The sequence below is a fragment of the Xenopus tropicalis genome, chromosome 6 (assembly GCF_000004195.4).
Source record: "Xenopus tropicalis strain Nigerian chromosome 6, UCB_Xtro_10.0, whole genome shotgun sequence".
In the NCBI taxonomy this organism is placed as follows: Eukaryota; Metazoa; Chordata; class Amphibia; order Anura; family Pipidae; genus Xenopus; species Xenopus tropicalis.
This window is the reverse complement of record NC_030682.2, coordinates 132,951,119-132,971,396: the sequence shown is the minus strand read 5'-3', so window position 1 is coordinate 132,971,396 and position 20,278 is coordinate 132,951,119. Positions and strand designations below refer to the sequence as shown.

At 40.7% G+C, this 20,278-nt stretch overlaps 1 protein-coding gene across 1 annotated transcript in view; it reads right to left on the bottom strand.

Moving 5' to 3' along the window:
* Nucleotides 1-20,278, bottom strand: part of oxr1 (oxidation resistance 1) — a 268,344-nt gene that overhangs the window by 36,385 nt on the left and 211,681 nt on the right. The window contains 4 exon segments of the mRNA NM_001112991.1: nt 289-441; nt 1,550-1,663; nt 5,227-5,334; nt 7,332-7,414. Of these exon segments, the coding sequence (NP_001106462.1) occupies nt 289-441; nt 1,550-1,663; nt 5,227-5,334; nt 7,332-7,370 (414 nt within the window). The 5' untranslated portion in view covers nt 7,371-7,414.

Here is a 20,278-nt window from a genome sequence, read left to right as displayed (position 1 = left end):
CCGGGGGTGAGTAAATGTGGCCCGTGAGCCAAAAAGTTTGCCCACCCCTGTCCTAGTGTGTCATTGGCCTAAAGGGGCAGTAGTAACTGAAGAGTGAAACAATTTTAAGACCACCTTGTTCACCCTTGTCATTTACCATATGATGAGTCCCATGTTAAGAAACTGGAGGAAAACTCAGCAAAACATTACCTTGCATCACAAGGGAAAAAAGATTAAAAAAAAAAATGCCAACCTGCAAAACAACAAAACATGTTGCTAAAAGGGAAAAGGCACACAAACACAAAATACCTTTCCATCAGTGATGTACTTGCAGTTAATTTTTAGGAACTTCTCAGTAAAGGCTTCTTCTTCTTCTGATGTAGAGGATACCACTCTGGATGGTCGTATAGCAGAGTAAGCAGGGGAGGAAGTAATCTCCTTATAGGGCATGCGTTCAGTGTCCTAAAATAGTAAACAGCAGTTAAGCAGTTAATCTAAGACCAAATTTACTTAATATAAAAAAAAAAACTACCAATCATCTCCCCTACTAATACACATAGAGAAACATGGAAACAGCTACAGCACTCAAACAAGACAAGTTCAAACAGCTACAACATAGCCAAATGCCTGTCTAATTATTCTAGGGATTGTCATGCATTATAGCTCAACAAATGAACCCTCCCTGTTTTCTATAACTGTTACAATATCAACATTACTTTAACAACAAGCACTATATAGCCAAAGGTCTCCGGACACATTTTTAGCCAGAAGTATCCGGATATTCATTGTCTCATTTGGAACATAATGCCAAATCTCTGACAGTCTCTGGAACCAATGTCAGCAATGCCAAGCTTTGGTTGGGGTGGTGTAAAGGTCATGGCTGTTGAACTCTGACTGTAAAGGTGCCCTCTGGAGTGATAAATGGCATTTCAGCATTCTGACAGTATGACGCAAAAGACTGGGTTTGGCAGATGCCAAGAGAACATTACCTGCCTGAATGCGACAGTAAAATTTGGTGAGGGAAATAGGATCTGGGACTTCTTTTCTATTGCTTTTGCCCTAGTTCTACTGAAAGCAAATCTACAGTGTACAATTTCTACTTTGTGACAACAGTTTTGGGAAGGGCCATTCCTCCTACAGCACAATAATGCCCCAATTCTGTACAGAATGGATTTGCAGAGATGGAAAAGAATTGGAGTGGCCTGTACACATCCCGGATCTAAACCCAACTGAACACCAGTGGGATGAGCTGGTATACCATCTGTGAGCAAGGCCTCATCATTAATGCCCAACCTTACCTTATGTTCTTGTGGCTAAACTTCCCCCACCAATGTTCCAACATAAAAAGAAGAAGACAGTGAGGCTTGTTTTGTTGTGAAGGATATTTGGGGAAACTGCAAGTATGCCCTGTTTTGTGAAGAACGGGTGATGGTCATGAGAATTTAGCCCAAGGTTATTATTTTGCACCTCACAAATCAGTAAGTGAAAACTAGAAATGTAGTCAAAAATTTGAGTGTGTCAAGGCAAAAGCAAAAACAAATAGAATAACTGTTTAAAACACCATACTCACAGTACTCTTCTCAAATTCAGCTTCTGAAGAGGTTGGTGATAAAGGACTTATAGGACTCAGGGAAGGAGAGCTTTCCACACTGGAAATGTAGTCTGGATCAGGTACATACAGGAGCTTTCAAACAAAAAAAAATATTCATTTCATACAATTGCTCTTAATTCATCAATCGTACATAACATGGTTGAAAACAAATGCACTTAATAAAACATTTGATAATTAATGTGTGTGTCCAAGATCCCAATGTGACACTTAAGGCACACCAGCAAGGAAGGACAGAAAGGTGGCATGTTTAAAAAAAAAAAAATCCACTGATTAAATTAGGAGGATACAAACTGGAACTCAACTGCAATTACAATAATAACAGAACCCAAATCAACTGTATGACTGGTTTATTAATGACCTGGAGGTGGGCATAGACAGTTTCTATTTTTGCTGATGACACTAAATTGTGCAAAACTATAAGTTCCATGCAGGATGCTGCCGCTTTGCAGAGCGATTTGACAAAATTAGATAACTGGGCAGCAAACTGGAAAATGAGGTTCAATGTTGATAAGTGCAAAGTTATGCATTTTGGTAGGAATAATATAAACACGAACTATCTACTGAATGGTAGTGTGTTGGGGGTTTCCTTAATGGGGAAGGATCTGGGGGGTTTTGTAGATAACAAGTTGTCTAATTCCAGGCAGTGTCATTCTGTGACTACTAAAGCAAATAAAGTGCTGTCTTGTATAAAAAAGGGCATTGACTCAAGGGATGAAAACATAATTTTGCCCCTTTATAGGTCCCTGGTAAGGCCTCACCTTGAGTATGGGGGGCAGTTTTAGGCTCCAGTCCTTAAGAAGGATATTAATGAGCTGGAGAGAGTGCAGAGACTGCAACTAAACTGGTAAAGGGGATGGAAGAATTAAACTATGAGGTTAGACTGTCAGGGTTGGGGTTGTTTTCTCTGGAAAAGAGGCGCTTGCGAGGGGACATGATTACTCTGTACAAGTACATTAGAGGGGATTATAGGCAGTTGGGGGATGTTCTTTTTTCCCATAAAAACAATCAACGCACCAGAGGTCACCCCTTTAGATTAGAGGAACGGAGCTTCCATTTGAAGCAGAATAGGGGGTTCCTCACGGTGAGGGCAGTGAGGTTGGGGAATGCCCTTCCTAGAGATGGGGTAATGGCAGATTCTGTTAATGCCTATAAGAGGGGCCTGGATGAGTTCTTGAACAATCAGAATATCCAAGGCTATTGTGATACTAATATCTACAGTTAGTATTAGAGGTTGTATATATAGTTTATGTATGTGAGTGTATATATTGGTAGGTGTGGGTTGTGTGTGAGTGTATAGATAGGCATGTATAGGTTGTGTGTGCTGGGTTTACTTGGATGGGTTGAACTTGATGGACTCTGGTCTTTTTTCAACCCTATGTAACTATGTAATATGATTAAATGCCCTAACCCATGATAGAACGTCTCTCTTGCATTTGGCAGCAGCCAGGCATATGAAATGCAGAAGTCTAAACAAAAGTCCCCTGAGCCTACACAATGGTCATCCTGAAAGAAACAGACATGCATATTGTACCATGTTGTACAAGTATAAAGAATGTAGCGTAGAAGCCAGAAAGCTATGTGCAAACACACACACACTTATCTTTCCCAGGCTATGCCCAGGAAAGTAGTTTTCAATATTCGGAAGAACTAATGCCTCTACCTGAAATATACCAGTAGAAGCTGCAGCTAAAAAAGGCAAATGATTTGCATCTAATTTACAATCACATTTGTTTAGGAAGTACAGTAAACAACTAAAATAGCAAGCTATATATGGTATCCAGTCTGTATGTAAATGTTTCCATGCACCGAATGCAATATTTTGAAGGGGTCGCCCACCTTTGGGTTAACTTTTAGTATATTACAGAATGGCCTATCCTTGCCAAATATTCCAAAAATATTATTGTTACATTCATCTATCATTCTATTTAGGCCCTCCTATATTCATATTTCTGTCTCGCTTTCAAATGACTGACTGGTTGCTAGGTTATGTTAAACCCTAGCAACTAGATAGCTGTCAAAATGAATAACTGGAGAGCTGCTAAAAAAAGCTAAATAATTAAAGAAAACACAAATAATAAAAAAATAAAGATCAACTAAAAATTGTTTAGGAATAGCTATCTACATCTCACTAAAAGTTAATTTAAAGGTGAACAACCCCTTTAAAATAAAGTAGGCTTCTCCAGCAGGCTGGTGGCAGGCAGATATAAGGCTAAGAAATAAAAACACAAGAAGCATTACAGGTACAGACTAGAGTGCAACACTGAGATATGCTGTGTTGCAGCCAATCCCATGGAGTCTTACCATTTACACTTAACTATGCCACTTTCCAAAAAGGTTCAGTCATTGAACAATGATCTATTAGCTAGCTACTCATCAGGTGCAAACTACATTAAAAGGAGACATATTGAATAAATGGAAAAAACCCTAATTTTGTAGGCAATTATGAATAATATAGTGCTGGTTTCACTTTGGGTTAAACATTAATCCTATCTGTAAATCTCTGTCTGTGTTTCAAATGTGTGGGCGTGTCCTAACAGTCCCTGCCAGAAGCAAAGCAGGAGGGGGACAGCCAATCACAGCCCTGCACTCACACAAAAACAGGCTTCAGTTCCCTATCAGGTCAGCCTAGCTGCTGATTGGATCCTATCCTACAGTGCCTGTACTTAGTGCTGCCGGACCCCCTGCACATCCAGAGAATTCAGCCAGCAGGAAGTGGCACAGATGGGCGGGGCTAGTGGGGTTTTGGTGGAATTTCTCAATAAATCAGTCCGAAACACAACTTTTTTAAGCACAATTATTCAGTATCTAGGAGGAGTATAATTCACTGGTACATTCTTAATTTTTATATGCTATGTCTCCTTTAAAGATATCAATAGTAACCGATATCTGGGTATCTAGCTGTGGGTTTCATTTTTCCATCCACCAAGGACCTTGCCAGCTTGATGATGCTTGTCCTCATCCAACAAGAATCTGTATAGATGATGAGGCAAAACACCTAAAATCTGTCCCGTGTTCCACAGGCCTAAAGGTGGCCATACACGGTAAGATGTGCTCGCTTGGCGAGGTCACCAAGCGAGTGGATCTTCTCCCAATATTGTTTAGCTGTGGGGCTGTCTGTTCGGGGACCACATCAACAAGTCGAAAAATCAAACCTGCCCGAGCCAGATGTCGATTGGGTAGGCCCGTAGTTAGTGCCCATACACGGGCTGATAACCTGCCAAATCGGTCTAAAGGACGGATATCGGCACCTAGAATCAGCTCGTGTATGGGCACCTTTACAGCTGTGCTCAAATTACATGAATCAAACCAAGGCAGTACAATTGGGAATTTGCATTCATAAGATTAATTGTTCTAATCCAATTCTAAGGACAAGGTAGAAGAGCTGTACAGTGGTAGCCATAGTTCAGAAAAAAAACAAACTAATTGTGTGTGGCAATGGGATATGTGGCTGATTTATGTAAAAAAATGCAAAATGACTTCTCTGTATCAGACATAATATATATATATATATATTCAGGATGTTTGACATAAACAGTAAATATACATAGTTGGTACAGAGACAGGTCATAAAGTTTACTCTGCTCTACAGGCAAATGTACGGACAGTGTCCTGTAGGCAAACCAGCAATAAATTACCTGTCCGGGGACAACAGCTCGGGAAAAGAGTTTATTTAACTGGACCAGTTCATTTGGCGTTGTGTCAAACTTCAGAGCAATACTGTTTAAGGAGTCTCGGGTCTCAACCTGGCACAAACAAAAGATAGAGAATGTATAGGCACACAGTATGAAGATCTCATATATATTCTATAACCAAATATTTGAGGAAGTGGAAATGATGCCAGGCAATAGTCTGCTTTAAAAAAAAAAAGATTGTTTTTTCTAGAAAGATAATTTGTGGTCAGGCTCACAGCAACCATTAACTGTCAGTCTTCCTGCCAACCCAGTCACTATCTCACGCCTCACAGAAGAATGCAAGATCAGATTGTATCATATCCATAACTGACAATTAATGTTACAGACATGATACTGAATTTTAAAAGGACAAGTAAATTTAAAAATGAAAAAAGGTAACATCAGAGATTTTCTTTTCTCACTTTCCCAGGAATTCCCTGCAACAGCTTCATGGGTGCAGGGGATCAAAAAAGATGGAGGAATGGCTGGGCTGATGCATATTTTCATGACTCCTGAAACAATGTAGCAGAAGCGGCTGAATGACAGGCCTGGGTGAGAACGGAATTCTGCAACATTTTTTCAAGAGTCAGAACCATAGAACAGAAACCTATACACAAATACTGCTTTCATCTGCAATTACACGTATAATAACTTTTTTATACCATTTATAATAATCACTGAAAGTTTGTTATTAAATGTATATTGAAAAGTATCTTAGATATTTTTTATTGTGCAAAAATAAGTTCCTGCATATCTGCTATCAAACTAGCAGGGAGATCATTAAAGGGGCGGTTCACCTTTAAATTAACTTTTAGTATGTTATAGAATGTCCTGTCTCTAGAAACTTTGCAATTGGTCTTTATTATTTATTTGTTCTAGTTTTTTTTAATTATTTTCTTTTGTCTTCTACATCTTTCCAGCTTTCAAATGGGTGTCACTGCCAAAAAAAACAATTGCTCTGTGATCTTCCAATTTTATTTTTATTGTTATTTGTTACTTTATATTACTTATCTTTCTACTCAGCCCCCCCTCCTATTCATTTTCCAGTTTCTCATTAAACCTACTTCCTGGTTGCTAAGGTAAATACGACCCTGGCAACCAGACAGCTATTAAAATTCCAAACTGGAGAGTTTATGAACAAAAAGCTAAAATTACTGAAAAAGCATAATTAATAAAAACCAATTGCAAATTGTCTCAGAATATCAATTTCTATATCATACTAAAAGTTAATTTAAAGGTGAACAACCCCTTTAAAACCACTTTATTTGAATAGTTTTATCTTTGCTCTTCAGAGTCAGACTAAAAGCTTATAATTCAAGAAGTACACAAGCAAGTATTACAAAAACCTAGTAAAGTAAGAAGTACTGAATTTTAAAGGACAAGTAAAGTTAAAAATTGAAAGTAACAACATCACAGATTTTTTTTCTTTTTAACTTTCCCAGGCATTCACTGTGAACTAAGCTGTGAGACTGCAAGATTATATGTAATGTACAAGTATGATAGTGGGGGGTTATTTAGAAGTAAAACAATGTAAGTATACTATCAATACAGAGTTAAAATAATATTGAAAGAAAAAAAAAAAACACAAAGCCAAACCACAGTGAGGAAATGCAAAAGCTTGGTGGCTAAAGGGTTAACAGTCAATCAAACCAAATAAGCACAATGAAAAAGAAATGTTTATTTTTCCGAAGTGAATTTTGCATCCCGTTTCCCATGGTAACGGGAATAAGAAAGCTGACTGCAGCAAGGTTTGAGGGTCATTTCAAGAACATACCAGCCAGAAAGGCTCCATTTTCAGATACTGCTGGGGAATAAAAAAGGAGCTGTAATATTTCAGATCAATAGCAATGACCCAGAAGGAGGATGGAAGGTCAAGGTAGGTTTCCATGATTGGATATTCACCTTGTGCTTAATGAATACAAACAATTGGAAATACAAAGAAATAGAATGACAGCTCTTTGATTTGAAAAGAAAAAAAAAAAAAAAAACAGTTAAAGCCCAGTACCCATGTAGCCTGCTGCCATATGCCCAATGGGAGACGGGGCACAAGTAAGGAGGGCACAGCTTACTGTATATTCCATGGTTCCTTTGGGTCTCTGGAAGGACATCCGGCGCCCATCTTTCTTCTCCAGGGTCTTTTTCTGCCCGGTGTCTGTAAAACATTGAGGGAAGGCACGCGTTATATTCATGTTCTTCCTCACCGGCTGCCACTGAATAGAGAGCGGAAGGCAGACATCTATCTGAGCAATTGAGCACTTGCTCTGTGAAACTGGAGAGAGTCAGACTTCCAGCTGCCCGCCTGCCTGCACAAAGGAGTTTTTTTCTTAACCAATATGACCCACTGTGACAAGTGAATTACATTTGCACTGCGTTCTCCATTAATACATCTCTCACGCTGGTATTGGATGATTTAAGATGATGTTGTATTTTAATATATATCAGAAATGCATGGTTTCCCAGTGTCTTACAACTGGTGAACAAACATTAGTTTTTTTTGCATAATAAAAGAAAATGTAAGATGAAAGCAGTGTTGGTTCTGACTCCTGAAACAATGTAGCAGCAGTCAGTTGCCTGGGGGGTCCGGCTACATTTTTTGAGAGTCAGAGCTAGCAGTGCAGAGAAATAAAATGCTAGATATAGGTTTTCTTTTATTATGAGAAAAAAAAAAATGTTTTTGGAGTGGAGATCCCCAAAACCAACAATACCCATGATGTCAAAAAATCAAATAAGCAAGATCCAGCTATGTAGCTAATATGCATTTACACATCCAAAAATATGAAAAACAGTTAAATGGACTGCAGAATGTTTGTTTAACACAGGTTCAATGAACAGGGCTCATATCACATATTTTGCCAATGGTTCTAATCACAAAAAAAAATGTTATTTCTTGAACTAATCAGGGCAAAGAGGGAAACTAAAGCTCCTCCATGTTTGGTTCTTACTAGGCAGAGAATTAGAGTACCATTGTACAGATGATCCCCCTGCATAATGGATTTATCTGTGCACTGGGGACATACAGAAGTATTTGCCAAAGTTGTCCTTTTACAGTTTTGCAGGAGTAAAGGCAGAACCTATTGCGCTTCTGGGGTCAGACAGTTGGGACACTGTCACCTCTTATGTGTAGTCAGATCTTCTCTAACCATGTTACAAATATGTTACAATGCCTACACAATGATGGTGATTCTCTCATGTGCTGTGTGTCCCCTTCAACTGGCATTTACTATCGACCCAATAGTCATAGCACACTGTTAGGGTGACAAATAGCTGGGAAAAGGGCAGAACAACAGCTACTGATTGATTCTGTATCAATCCAAGGCAATTTGTTATTATAAATTCCAAAATTGCCTGATCCATAGCGATTTATGATAAATCATCGCTCTGGTAAGACAGGCCAAATGCAGGAGGCACAAATCTGAAAGACATAAATTGCCAGGATCTAATGGGTTATGGAAATAAACAATACTTATTAACATGTGCTACTATGTACATATATTTTATATTAATTGCATCGTTTGTCCCTCATTTGTATTATTACTGTACTGTAACAATGCATGTGCATGGTGGGGGGGGGGGGGGGTCACAATCTCTTGAGTGGATGGTGGTGGGGTAATAAGGGCCTGGGCTAGGGGTAAGCAACAGAAGAGGTATTTGCCTACCACCATTACACCCAAGACACGCGACTCTCTTGCCTTCCCCTGGTTCTGGCACTGGCCCAGTGTTCCTCACCCCGGGGCTCACTATGTATTGCAACAACTCTTTCACCTTGTCCCCCTGTAAAGTAATGAATTCTGAGACTTGAAGTCCCTCTGCTTTCCAGAGAATCTGTGCACCACCCACTTTGCAAAGTAGAGGGACTTTTTTTTTTTTTTTTACATAAACCAAACTGAATCTACTTGTCTCAAAAAAAAAGGGGCAGGGATTATATTTTCCCTTTAATCAGTTGCTTCTGCTACACGGTTTCAGTAATCAGAAACATTAGTGCAGAACATAGCAGCAGCCAAACAGATACAGCTTTCACTACCAATTAATTACGTTGACAAACATCCTTATAAACACATGTTTAATGAACGTAGATTGGAAAACTGCTTAGAATTACATTTTCTTTATTAGGGCTGTGACAGACGGGGAGAATAGTCGCCCGCGTCAAATCTCCCTTGTCGCGGGCGACTAATCTCCCCGAAATGCTATCCCACTAGAATGTAAATCGGTGGGATGCCATACGCGGCGCCGTGACTTCCCGGAAATTTAAATTCTAGCCGGTGGGATGGCATTTCGGGGAGATTAGTCGCCCACAAATAGGGAGATTTGTCGCGCCGACTAATCTCCCCGTCTGCCACGGCCCTTATACGGACCAAAATAGTTTTAGGGTACAGATCCCAGTTAAAGAAATTACTCTTTTCCTGTAGCATTGCATAGCAACAATTTAGAGCTTCGGATGTTAGAAAACTACAACTCTCAGATTCCCTTTTTCGTTGAGATGCTGGGATTAAAGGTTCTGCAATCCACTAAGGATGCAAATGTTACCTATCCTTGTTCTCTCAATTAGTTTTATTAATCATTAATTGTAATACTTAAAAGTAAAAATGGAGAAGAAAAACAAATTATAATGAAGTATAGTGCCTTAAGGTCCCCATACACGGGCCGATTATAGCTGCCGATATCGGTCCCTTGGACCGATTCGGCAGCTTATCGGCCCGTGTAGGGGCAGAACCGAGGGGCCTGGCCGATCGATATCTGGCCTGAAATTGGCCAGATATCGATCGGCCAGGTTAGAAAATCCAGTCGGATCGGGGACCACATCGGCTCGTTGATGCGGTCCCCGAACCGACTGCCCCATTGCCGCATGCAGAATTCGATCGTTTGGCCCCAGGGCCAAATGATCGAATTCGCCTACATGCCTCCCTGATATCGCCACCCGTAGGTGGGGATATCGGGTGAAGATCCGCTCGCTTGACGACATCGCCAAGCGAGCGGATCTGCCCGTGTATGGCCAGCTTTACAAGATCTCTTTTATAATAGCAATAACCTGAGTTAATGCTGTACAAGAGCAAAAATCAGTACAAAACACTGCAAACTGGGTGAAATAACCATGGGAGAATGCAACAGACCTGAGCCCTCCATGATTTATGTGAACATAAGGCGACATCTATGAACAGATAATAATGAATATTCGAAAATTATTTTTATTAATAAATATTCAAATTTAAAAAACAGATGTGCTGGAAGAATCAGGATTATGCAGCAAGTGATGCTATGACACCGTGTGACTGCCACTCATTCAAATGGGATTTTACTTAAATGTGCTTTAATTTGGCATAATCCTTATTATAGGATTTATTAATATATGCCACAAATGAGGCAAATTAAGAACTGAAAATAAGGTGTGCAAAAAAATGGCCAAAATATGACCATGCAAATAAGCACTGAATTGTAATGAAGCTGGAATTCAGTGGGGAAATGCTGTATTATAGGAAGATCTGTGCGGAAAAGTGCACTTTGCACCATATGTTCCATACGTAACTATGCCTGTATGTGTCAGGAGAGAGCAAGAAGTAAAGCCAAAGCTATAAGCATGGCCTGTGATGACTTAATGTTTACCCCTTAACATTCACTAACAAGACAGGATATCTGTATAATTTGCTGCCAGCACAACCAATCAGGAAAACCATCTTCTTAAGAACTTATATAACATGTTTAGCTTCTCTAGCAAAGTTTATAGACAGAATTTTGCATTCCATATGATCTGGGGATTTTTTCTTTTTTGGCAGTGGAAGCAGCAAGTACACTAAATGGCAAAAAGCATGTCAACACACAAACACCACACCCATACAGCATTGTTGAACATTCCATTGCAAAACCTCAAGGCATTATTATGGGGTTAACCCATAAAGCAGAATGGGGTTTGACTGATCAAAGCACCCAAACTCATTTATGGAACTTTGTCAATGTATTATAAACGTTGCTGTCGGGAAGTGCCTTTGCCTAATGAGAAAAACGTTGCAAGCACCAACCAGCTATCCAATGGCTGGTTTCCAGGCTGCTCTACTGAGCTTGTGGTATTCAGAAACACCGGCTTCTACCAACTCCACTTACCCGACAGGGAACCGCTCTTTATTTTTCCCTATGTAAAGGATAAAGCTGTGATTAGCTACAGGCCTAAAAGCATACTCCCAGAGCCCAGTCATAATAAACCTCAACCTGAGTCCCCATAGTTTCGAGGTGTAATTTTAAAGGCTTAAATTTAAATCAGGTGCCATATACTATTTAAAGTATATATGCCCGTCAGATTAGTCAGATATACACTAACAGTATTTCATTAAAAAACTGGATTCCTCTGTAGAACACCTGGCCGACAGAGCAGGTTAAACAGTAGTTCCAATAAGTCTTTTGTATAAAGGGGAAAAAAAAACTAATCTTGTAGGTTAGAAATGGTCCCTTTATTGGGCTCCCTATAGATCCGATATGGTCCCTGTCCGTGTTTCAAATAAAGGTGGGCATGTCCTAACAGTCCCTGCCAGAAGCACAGTAGGAGGGGATAGCCAATCACAGGTCCGCCTAGCTGCTGATTGGTTCCTAAGGAAGCAGCAGGAAGTGGAACAGATAGGCGGGACTAGTATGGTTTTTGCAGAAAATCAATTAAGCAGTCTGAAACTTTAAGCACTTTCCTTCTGGCACATTCTTGTTTTTTGCAATATGTGTCCTTTAAAATAAATAAATACTGAACACAAGCAACATCATAAGTATTCATTGATAAAAATGCAAGGAAATGATACAAGCTCTGTATATTTTATCAAACCCATAAACACTTAGGTCCTTCCTGAAATCTTAAGCCATCTGGTTACTCTACTTGCCACAGCAGTACCACCCACTCAGCGCTGAAGGAACAGCTATATTTGGCACTAAGTGCGGTTATACACAGGAACTAGCAGATACAAGAATACAAATGGTGCAATAAGGCTTAAAGGGGCTGAAGTCTAGAAGGGCAACAAGGCTTGTGTACAGGTACAAGTTTGGAAATGGCTCTGTTTACGTGCAGAGCTTTGTTATGGCACCAGTACACAACACAAATGAGAAGTTTACATGACAACAAAGCGAGCAAGGTTACCAAATGCACTGCTTCAGCTCTTGCCTTCCAACTTATGCACATCGTCTGAGGGAAGAAAGAAAAAAATAATTCCAAATTTAGGTCTGACATACTGATTTGTTGCAGCATGTATCCAGCCTAGGCTCACTGTGTGATGGCGAAATTCCTCTGTCCTGACAGCTATGGAATGAAGCGGCACTCCTTCCTACACTGGCTTCAGCTTATTTCCCAAGCAACATAACATACACTATTGAATACTGAATAAAATAGAATCCTTCGTAACTTTTTTTTATTGGTCCCTATTTTTTATTTTGTAATGTTGGTAATTACTTTATTTGCCTTCTTCTGACTCTTTCCAGCTTTCACATACGATCACTGAGCCCACTAGCCAAAAATGTATTGCTCTGGGATGATACAATTCTATTGTCATTCTTACTTTTACTTACTTATCTTTCTATTCAAGCCCTACGTTATTCATGTTCCAGCCTCTCATTTAAACCACTGCCTGGTTCCTATGGTTATTTAGCCCACAGCAACCATAGCTGAAATTCCAAACTGGAGAGTTGCTAAACAAAATGCCAAATAATTCAAAAACAACTCTCAACGTCATAGTTGAAAGTTAAAAGTTAATTTTAAGGTGAACAGCCCCTTTAGAAATAGAAGCAGCTTAGAGAGGTTATTTACAATCAACAACCACCCGCCATTATCGATCACCCATACGTCACTATACACAATTGCTGAACTCCACATGGAGCGCAAGACAAGATTCTGGATTTCAGATGCAGAGTAACTATGCACTGGTGTATTTGGATCAAATGTGCACGAGGCCTGATGCTGCAGCTGCTCACAATACCAATACATTTAGATTCTTAGTTTACATTCATCTCAATAGTCACACAAAGGTCAGATGCCTAATAACTGATGTGACATAAACGGTGTTTACTTTTAGGTTTCAGTTAGTTTTACAAATAGGTCTTTGAGAAATATGAAACTGGAAGCAATGGAAATGTCCACACAAGGTAGCATTCAGTTATAGGTGTTACCTGCATTTATAAGCAAATCCCAATAAGAACCCAATACAGAAACCCAGGATGCAGAGTTTACTATAATGCAGAATTCAATATAGAAAAAAGTGGTGTTCTATATAATGAACTTACAGTAGCCCAATGACCCGTAGTAAAACGTAGGGAAGCAGGGGCATGACAGAGCCGTAGGGCTGACGTAGCCACTCCCAGTTGTAGGGGATTGGTGGTTTAGTAGCTGCAAGGTATAGCGTAAGCAGGGGGTATAAGTACTAAAAAAAGTTCCCGCTTCTCAATCTATTTTAGGCAGCATAGTAAAACGCCCACCCTCCCTCCCTACAGAGGTGGAGGCACTGAAGTGTTGTTGGCGGGGTGATTGAGTTTGGGGAAAACAATGGTTAGGTTAAGAAGGGAGTTTAATAGTTAATTGGGGCTGGCATGCCTGGAACCTCAGGGGTAAGAAAGTGGATCAGGAGGTGAGTTTGGTTGGGTAGGTGGTTCCGTGCTAGAAGGGGAGCTGACGGCGCCAGTTGCGTTGCGCAGTTATTGGCTTGTTACGGTATGGTTCTTTAAAAGTTGGTTGTTTGTTATACAAACATTTGTGTTATGTTTATGAGATGTTTTTTGTATGATATTTGTTTTCTATGATATGTTTTAAATTAAAACTTTGGTTGTTATTAATAAATGTTCTGCGACCATTTTCATCCCAAGAATTGGTGTTTGTGTGTTTATTGGGGATGGTAAGTAAAAGAGGTAAAAGGGGTTTTGGTTGGGAGAGGGGCGGGACAAGATCCGACGTTGCTCATGTCATGTGCCAACCCAGAGGCTTAACAGCCCTGTAACAATAATGAGCGAAGCTTTCAGATTGTCCAGAGCCAATCACCATCGTAAATCATTAGGCCATCTTTTAAATGCCAGTGGCACTGCACATGCTCAGTGTACTCTGGAGCTGCTGCGTAGACACTACGCTTAGGGATTGTCTGCACACTGCACATGTAATAACAGTAATTACTAATTAGCCTTATATTTTAAAATTTGTATTGTGTGTATTATATATATATATTTATTATAAGTGGGTCCCTTAAGTGACAGCAGCACAGAGCATGTGCAGTAAATCAGCAGAGATCTTCCCTGCTAAAGGCCTGGGGTGATCTTGGGCTGGTACAGAGCCTCAACAAAACATTTGGAATTTCTAGTCTAATTGTTCGCTCAGTTTAGTTCTCCTTATACATACATATACACATTTGGGTTTCACTACTTCCCTACAAACCAGTGGTATATGGGTCTATGGGCAGTGGAGTTTTGTATAAATGAATGATAAGCAGTATAGTAAAGAGTAAACAAACAGAGGTGCATCACCTATCCCCACAGCTTAGGGTAAAATGTAAACCCCAAATGTAGTTGGTGATTTCCCACCAGTCAAATATGCAGTCGCTTGTATGAAGTATATTACTTGTTTGGATGTGCAGGCAGCCTATACGGGCACTCCGTCATTAGCATTGCACCACTTTCTTGCATCACAACTACTCGCACTACTATTGCCCAACAGTCAATCTCTGTGTAATCACAGCACGGAACCCCTGTTGCTTTAATATGGGCTTCTGTAAAGCAACAGACTGCACCAGTGTTAACATTGCATGCACTTATTTATCTATTCTATTTATCTGGCTAGTTTGCAGGTGCCTTCAGCGATAATATCTTTTATACACACCCACTACTTGGCACACAGGCAGCGTTCCCACAAGTTCTTTCATGTGCATGCTGAAAAGCATTAGTTACAGCTTTAATAATCTCTCACCTTCCTTTGGAGCAGATACACACCCTGGTAGAAAGCAGAGATTTAATGGTGACAGCATAAAGTAATTTGTTTTCTGAATAGCAGTGCATTGATGAAACCAAAGTCCAGAATGGGTACAAAATCCAGAAATGTTGGAGATACCCCCAATTATTTACTACAGGCAGTGCAGCTCTTTTACTAAGGAATACAGTACTAAAACTGCAAAATCATAATTTTGGCCTAAACCATCATGCATAAATAAGCATGTCAGGAAAGAGTTGTATGGGGACAGATTAACACCTTTGCCTTGGGCGCCATAGTGCCTTAAACTGACTCCTGCAGTTAAATCTGGCCTTAATTAATTTGTGACAACCACACCCTGTGTGCAATGCCAGAAAGCACAACTACATTATATGGCATACGACTGCCTTTACGGGCAATTGCAGAGGTTTGTTTGAGCTCTACTTGCCTCCTCTTCATGTTTGCACTCTGACTGCAAATATTAGCTGTACTGGTTTAGTGTGATGGCAGCCAGTTGAATAAAACACTAAGCTGATTTGCTGTAAAGTCATGTACAGCAGTCCTATGCACCATCCCCCTAATGGTATGTCTCAGCTTGAGAGCCTTGCCATTACTGTGGCACATATACCCTGTAAAAGTAGGTGGGCAAAAAGCCCCAATGCAAAATACCCCGTGGTACTACATAGGCAAGAATCTTCTGCAGTGGGCTTTGCAGCTTCCAGTTAGCCAGTGCTGGAATGATTATTGCCCATGTACAGTGCATCATCCACAGAGTGTTGTGCCACAGTACTGGGAAGGCTCATAATGTGAGCCATAATATACAGCACAGCCACAATTCCAAAAACTTTGGAAAAGTGCCTCTACGACCTCTACCAATCCTTCCATACTTCTGGGCCCCAGAGGCTTCTGGTTTTGTTTTTTCTATTGCTGGTTTGGTGTCTCCAGATGTGGTTCAGTACTGGTGGGGTTGAAATGCAAGCCCTGAACCAGCAAGGTGAACAGGGAAATCAGGTAATATGGTGTAGAGTAGTGTCCCACCCCAAACCAGTAGTCTTTGAGCAACATGTTGCTTTACTTCCCCTCTGATATTGCTCACCAGTATCCTCAAAGCAAGGGCTTAGTTTTTACATTCCAGGCTTGGGCACAAAGATGGCTATCTCCCAAATTTAATAAAAGGCTTGTAATGTAGATCCTAGGGCAGGCCTGGGTGCAGGATGTGCCTTTTATCACATCTGGTACATTTGAGAGTCTATATTGGGGCTAGGAAACAGCCAATTATAGGTCTTATTTGGTGCACAAAGACCAAACAGAGGCTTTGCATCTACACTGCAAGAATAGCTCTTAGGGTGAAGACACACGCCGATTAATAGTGGCGACTAATCTGCGCAGCACAAATGGTGCTCAATTAGTCACAGCAACTTCTACAGAAATCTATGGCACGTAAGTCATCTGAATCTGTAAAAAGCTATGTTGATTAATCGCCCGCGTGTCTTTGCCCTTATTTGAAAACCCCTGGGAAGTTTTTTCAATCTAATGATGCACCCTGACACATTACATCTTTGAAGGTGGCTTAGGGGTGCAAAAGTTAGGGGATCTTCGCTGTAGAGGGTACAGCACAAAGCTGAAGAACATGCAAATGCATGCAGTAGCACTATTCACTAAATCAACACACACATACAAAATCATTCTGGGCTCTCTAAAGCCGGCCATACACACTGCAACCTTGTTTCATACGATTTTCGGTGTGTGTATGGCGGCTCGCCGAGGGACTCATATTGGAAAAGGCTACGGATATCGGTCAACCTGTCGATGGGCTAGGTTAAAAGATTTTGATCGGGCGCCATTGAAGGCGCCCAAGCAAAATCTTCGTTTAAGGCTGAATCGGCAGAAGGAGGCAGAATTCCTATTGTTTCTACCTCCATATCTGACGATTCAGCCATGAATGTCAGTGGAGGGTGGGAATGATCTTTCGTGCAACCAAAGATCATAATTGTAACATTTATCTAGATTGTAAGCTCTACGGGGGAAGGACCTCCATCCTCTTGTGTCTTTGACTCTTAACTTAGTGCAACTGTATCTTGTATTTATTATTATACTGTGAATTTATCTATTACAGGTATGGGAACGCTTATCCGGAAACCCATTATCCAGAAAGCTCCAAATTACGGAAAGCCTGTCTCCCATAGACTCCATTTTAACCAAATACTTCAGATTAGTAAAACTGATTTCCTTTTTTCTGTAGTAATAAAACACTACCTTGTAATTCATCCCAATTAATATATAAATAATCCTTATTGGATGCAAAACAATCCTATTGGGTTTAATTAATGTTTTATTTATTTTTTAGTAGACTTAAGGTATGGAGATCCAAATTACGGAAAGACCCCTTATCCGGAATACCCTTGGTCCCAAGCATTCTGGATAATGGGTCCTATACCTGAATCATCTTAATAACCCCGTTTGTATTAATCTATTCTACTGTACAACGCTGCATACATAAGTAGCACTTTATAAATAAAGATATACATACATACATACATACATGCATGCATGGCCACCTTAAGGTTAAACAGGTAATAGGTAAACGTTGTGTATACAACAACTGACATGCAAATTCTTGCCTGTTTACATACAGGGAATACAAATGTTTCAGGGAGTCGTGACTCTAAACACCATTTATAAAGATATATTTTACAGGATATTCATGGCTTGTGTATAATACTAATTGAAAACGGAGTTTATAAGGTATCTTGCCTTTGCAGCACAAACATAGGTACAGGTACAGGACCTGTTATCCAGAATGCTTGTGACCTGGGGTTTTCCAGATAAGGGATCTTGCCGTAATTTGGATCTCCATACCTTAAGTCTGCTAAACACCATTTAAATATTGAATAAATAATAATAGGCTTGTTTTGCCTCCAGTAAGGATTCATTATATCTTAGTTGGGATCAAGTACAGGTACTGTTTTATTATTACAGAGAAAAGGTAATCATTTAACCATTAAATAAACCCAATAGGGCTGTTCTGCCCCCAATAAGGGGTAATTATATCTTAGTTGGGATCAAGTACAGGTACTGTTTTATTATTACAGAGAAAAGGGAATCATTTAACCATTAAATAAACCCAATAGGGCTGTTCTGCCCCCAATAAGGGGTAATTATATCTTAGTTGGGATCAAGTACAGGTACTGTTTTATTATTACAGAGAAAAAGGAAATCATTTTTAAAAATTATAATTACTCACTATGGGTGATGACCTTTCCGTAATTCGAAACTTTCTGGATAACGGATCCCATACCTGTATGTGCCATATTGCAGCTTTATAGCAATAGCTAAGAGAAAGAGCTCCTACCAATGTATTTCTATTTTTTTTACTTGCAAAGAGGGTCAGCACACCAATATACATTAAAAAAGTTGGCAGACATACATTTGGACTTTATATTTGTATTTACATAGCGCTACTTATGTCCCAGCACTGCACAGAAGAACAATAAATCAACAGAACAAACAGGGGTCCATAAAGTAATAAATACAAAGTTCAGTTAAAGGAAAGATTAAGAGCCAAGTGTCAAAGAGGAAGGAGATCCCTGCACTGTAACAATGCAGAAAGGCAACACTGGGAATGTCCAACCTACAGCTGTTGGTAAACTACAACTCTATGCAGTAACCCAGACACCCTTCATAGATGGATAGGAAGCTGGGAATTGCACAAGAGCAGGAGGGGCGGCAGTGGGGGATGCATTTACACCTAAACTAAAATAATATGCCCTTTGTTTTTTACTGCAAGAGGCACCTCTAATGCACTTTTTTGCCCCTGAAACATTTACTTTGTACCTATCGTCAGCGCAAATGGCCTTCGAACACCCTGCACACAATCTGGTGAGAGATACAGAGAGTTGTAGTTCAACAACAGCTGCACATACTGCATCTATCTCTGACCTGAGGAAAGGAGTTGCGGGGGGCGAGCCATGCTTTCCCTATGGACGTCCTTTAGGCAGTCCTGGAAGCGAACCTCCCGGTGCCCGTACCACAGCCGGTTGACGGTACCGCGAAGCACACGGCCGCTCCTGCCGGTGAAGTCGGTGAGATAATCCATGTGTCAGCGGACCCCAGGTGGGGCAGCTCCAAGCCACATTCCCCCACTCAGTCAGCGTTAGTCGCTTCCTTCACTGCTGCAAAAGTTTTTCTTCCTCTCAGCTGGAAGTTATTGCCAACTTCTCTGTCAGGCCCCTCCTTCCCTTCATCTGTCGCTTCATGTAGAGGTGCATAGCTCTGGAGCCGGACACGCCTCTGCACCAGGCCCCTCCCTCTTCATCTGTTGGTTCTGTGTAGAGGTGCTGGGGCTGAATGCTCCGCAGACCTAGGCCTGAGTGACGACTCGTTAAAAGTCTTCTCACCCTCAAGCTTCATTCAGGACCCCTGAAAAACTCTAAACGCACTTTAATAAAGTCCCTCTGTGCAAGATGGTATATCTCGTGTATGCCAAGTCTATTAGGCAGGGAAGAACCATTTTAGATATTAGTAGGCGATGCTTGAAATAGTTCTAAACGATTTTGAGATGTGAGAGATAAGAAACCATGAATTGTGAGACTACTGGAATGTGAAAAGTAGAAGAGTATAACTGAGGGAAAGGTCTAAATCTGGGGGTATAAACTATAGTTATACTTTCCCGCATTCCAAGAGCTGTCAAGTGCTCCTAGAGAGCGCTGAAATAACTAATGAAAGCGCCGAGGGACTGTGGAGCCAGCTGTGGCTCAGTTCCCTCTGTGCTTGTAAGGGGTTAACTTACACAGTCAGTGCAGGCAGGGAAAGATCAGCCTCCTGCTCGCTCCTCCCCCCTCCCCCTCTGTGCCTGCATCTCCCGTGCTGCTGCCCATTCCTGCTTCCGGCTTCCACCGAGGGGCATCCCAGCTGCATGCCTCCCAACCCTCCTGCTTTCAGCGGGACAGTCCCCATATTTATAGCACTGCCCGCTGTCCCGGATTCATTGTTAGATGTCCCACTTCTCAGCATTGCCATTTAATTGATTGCTGTGCCCTTAACTCTTGAATCTCCCCTGCTACCTCATGCTCACAGGTTTACCTTGATGTTTAATTGTCCTGGGTGGAGCAT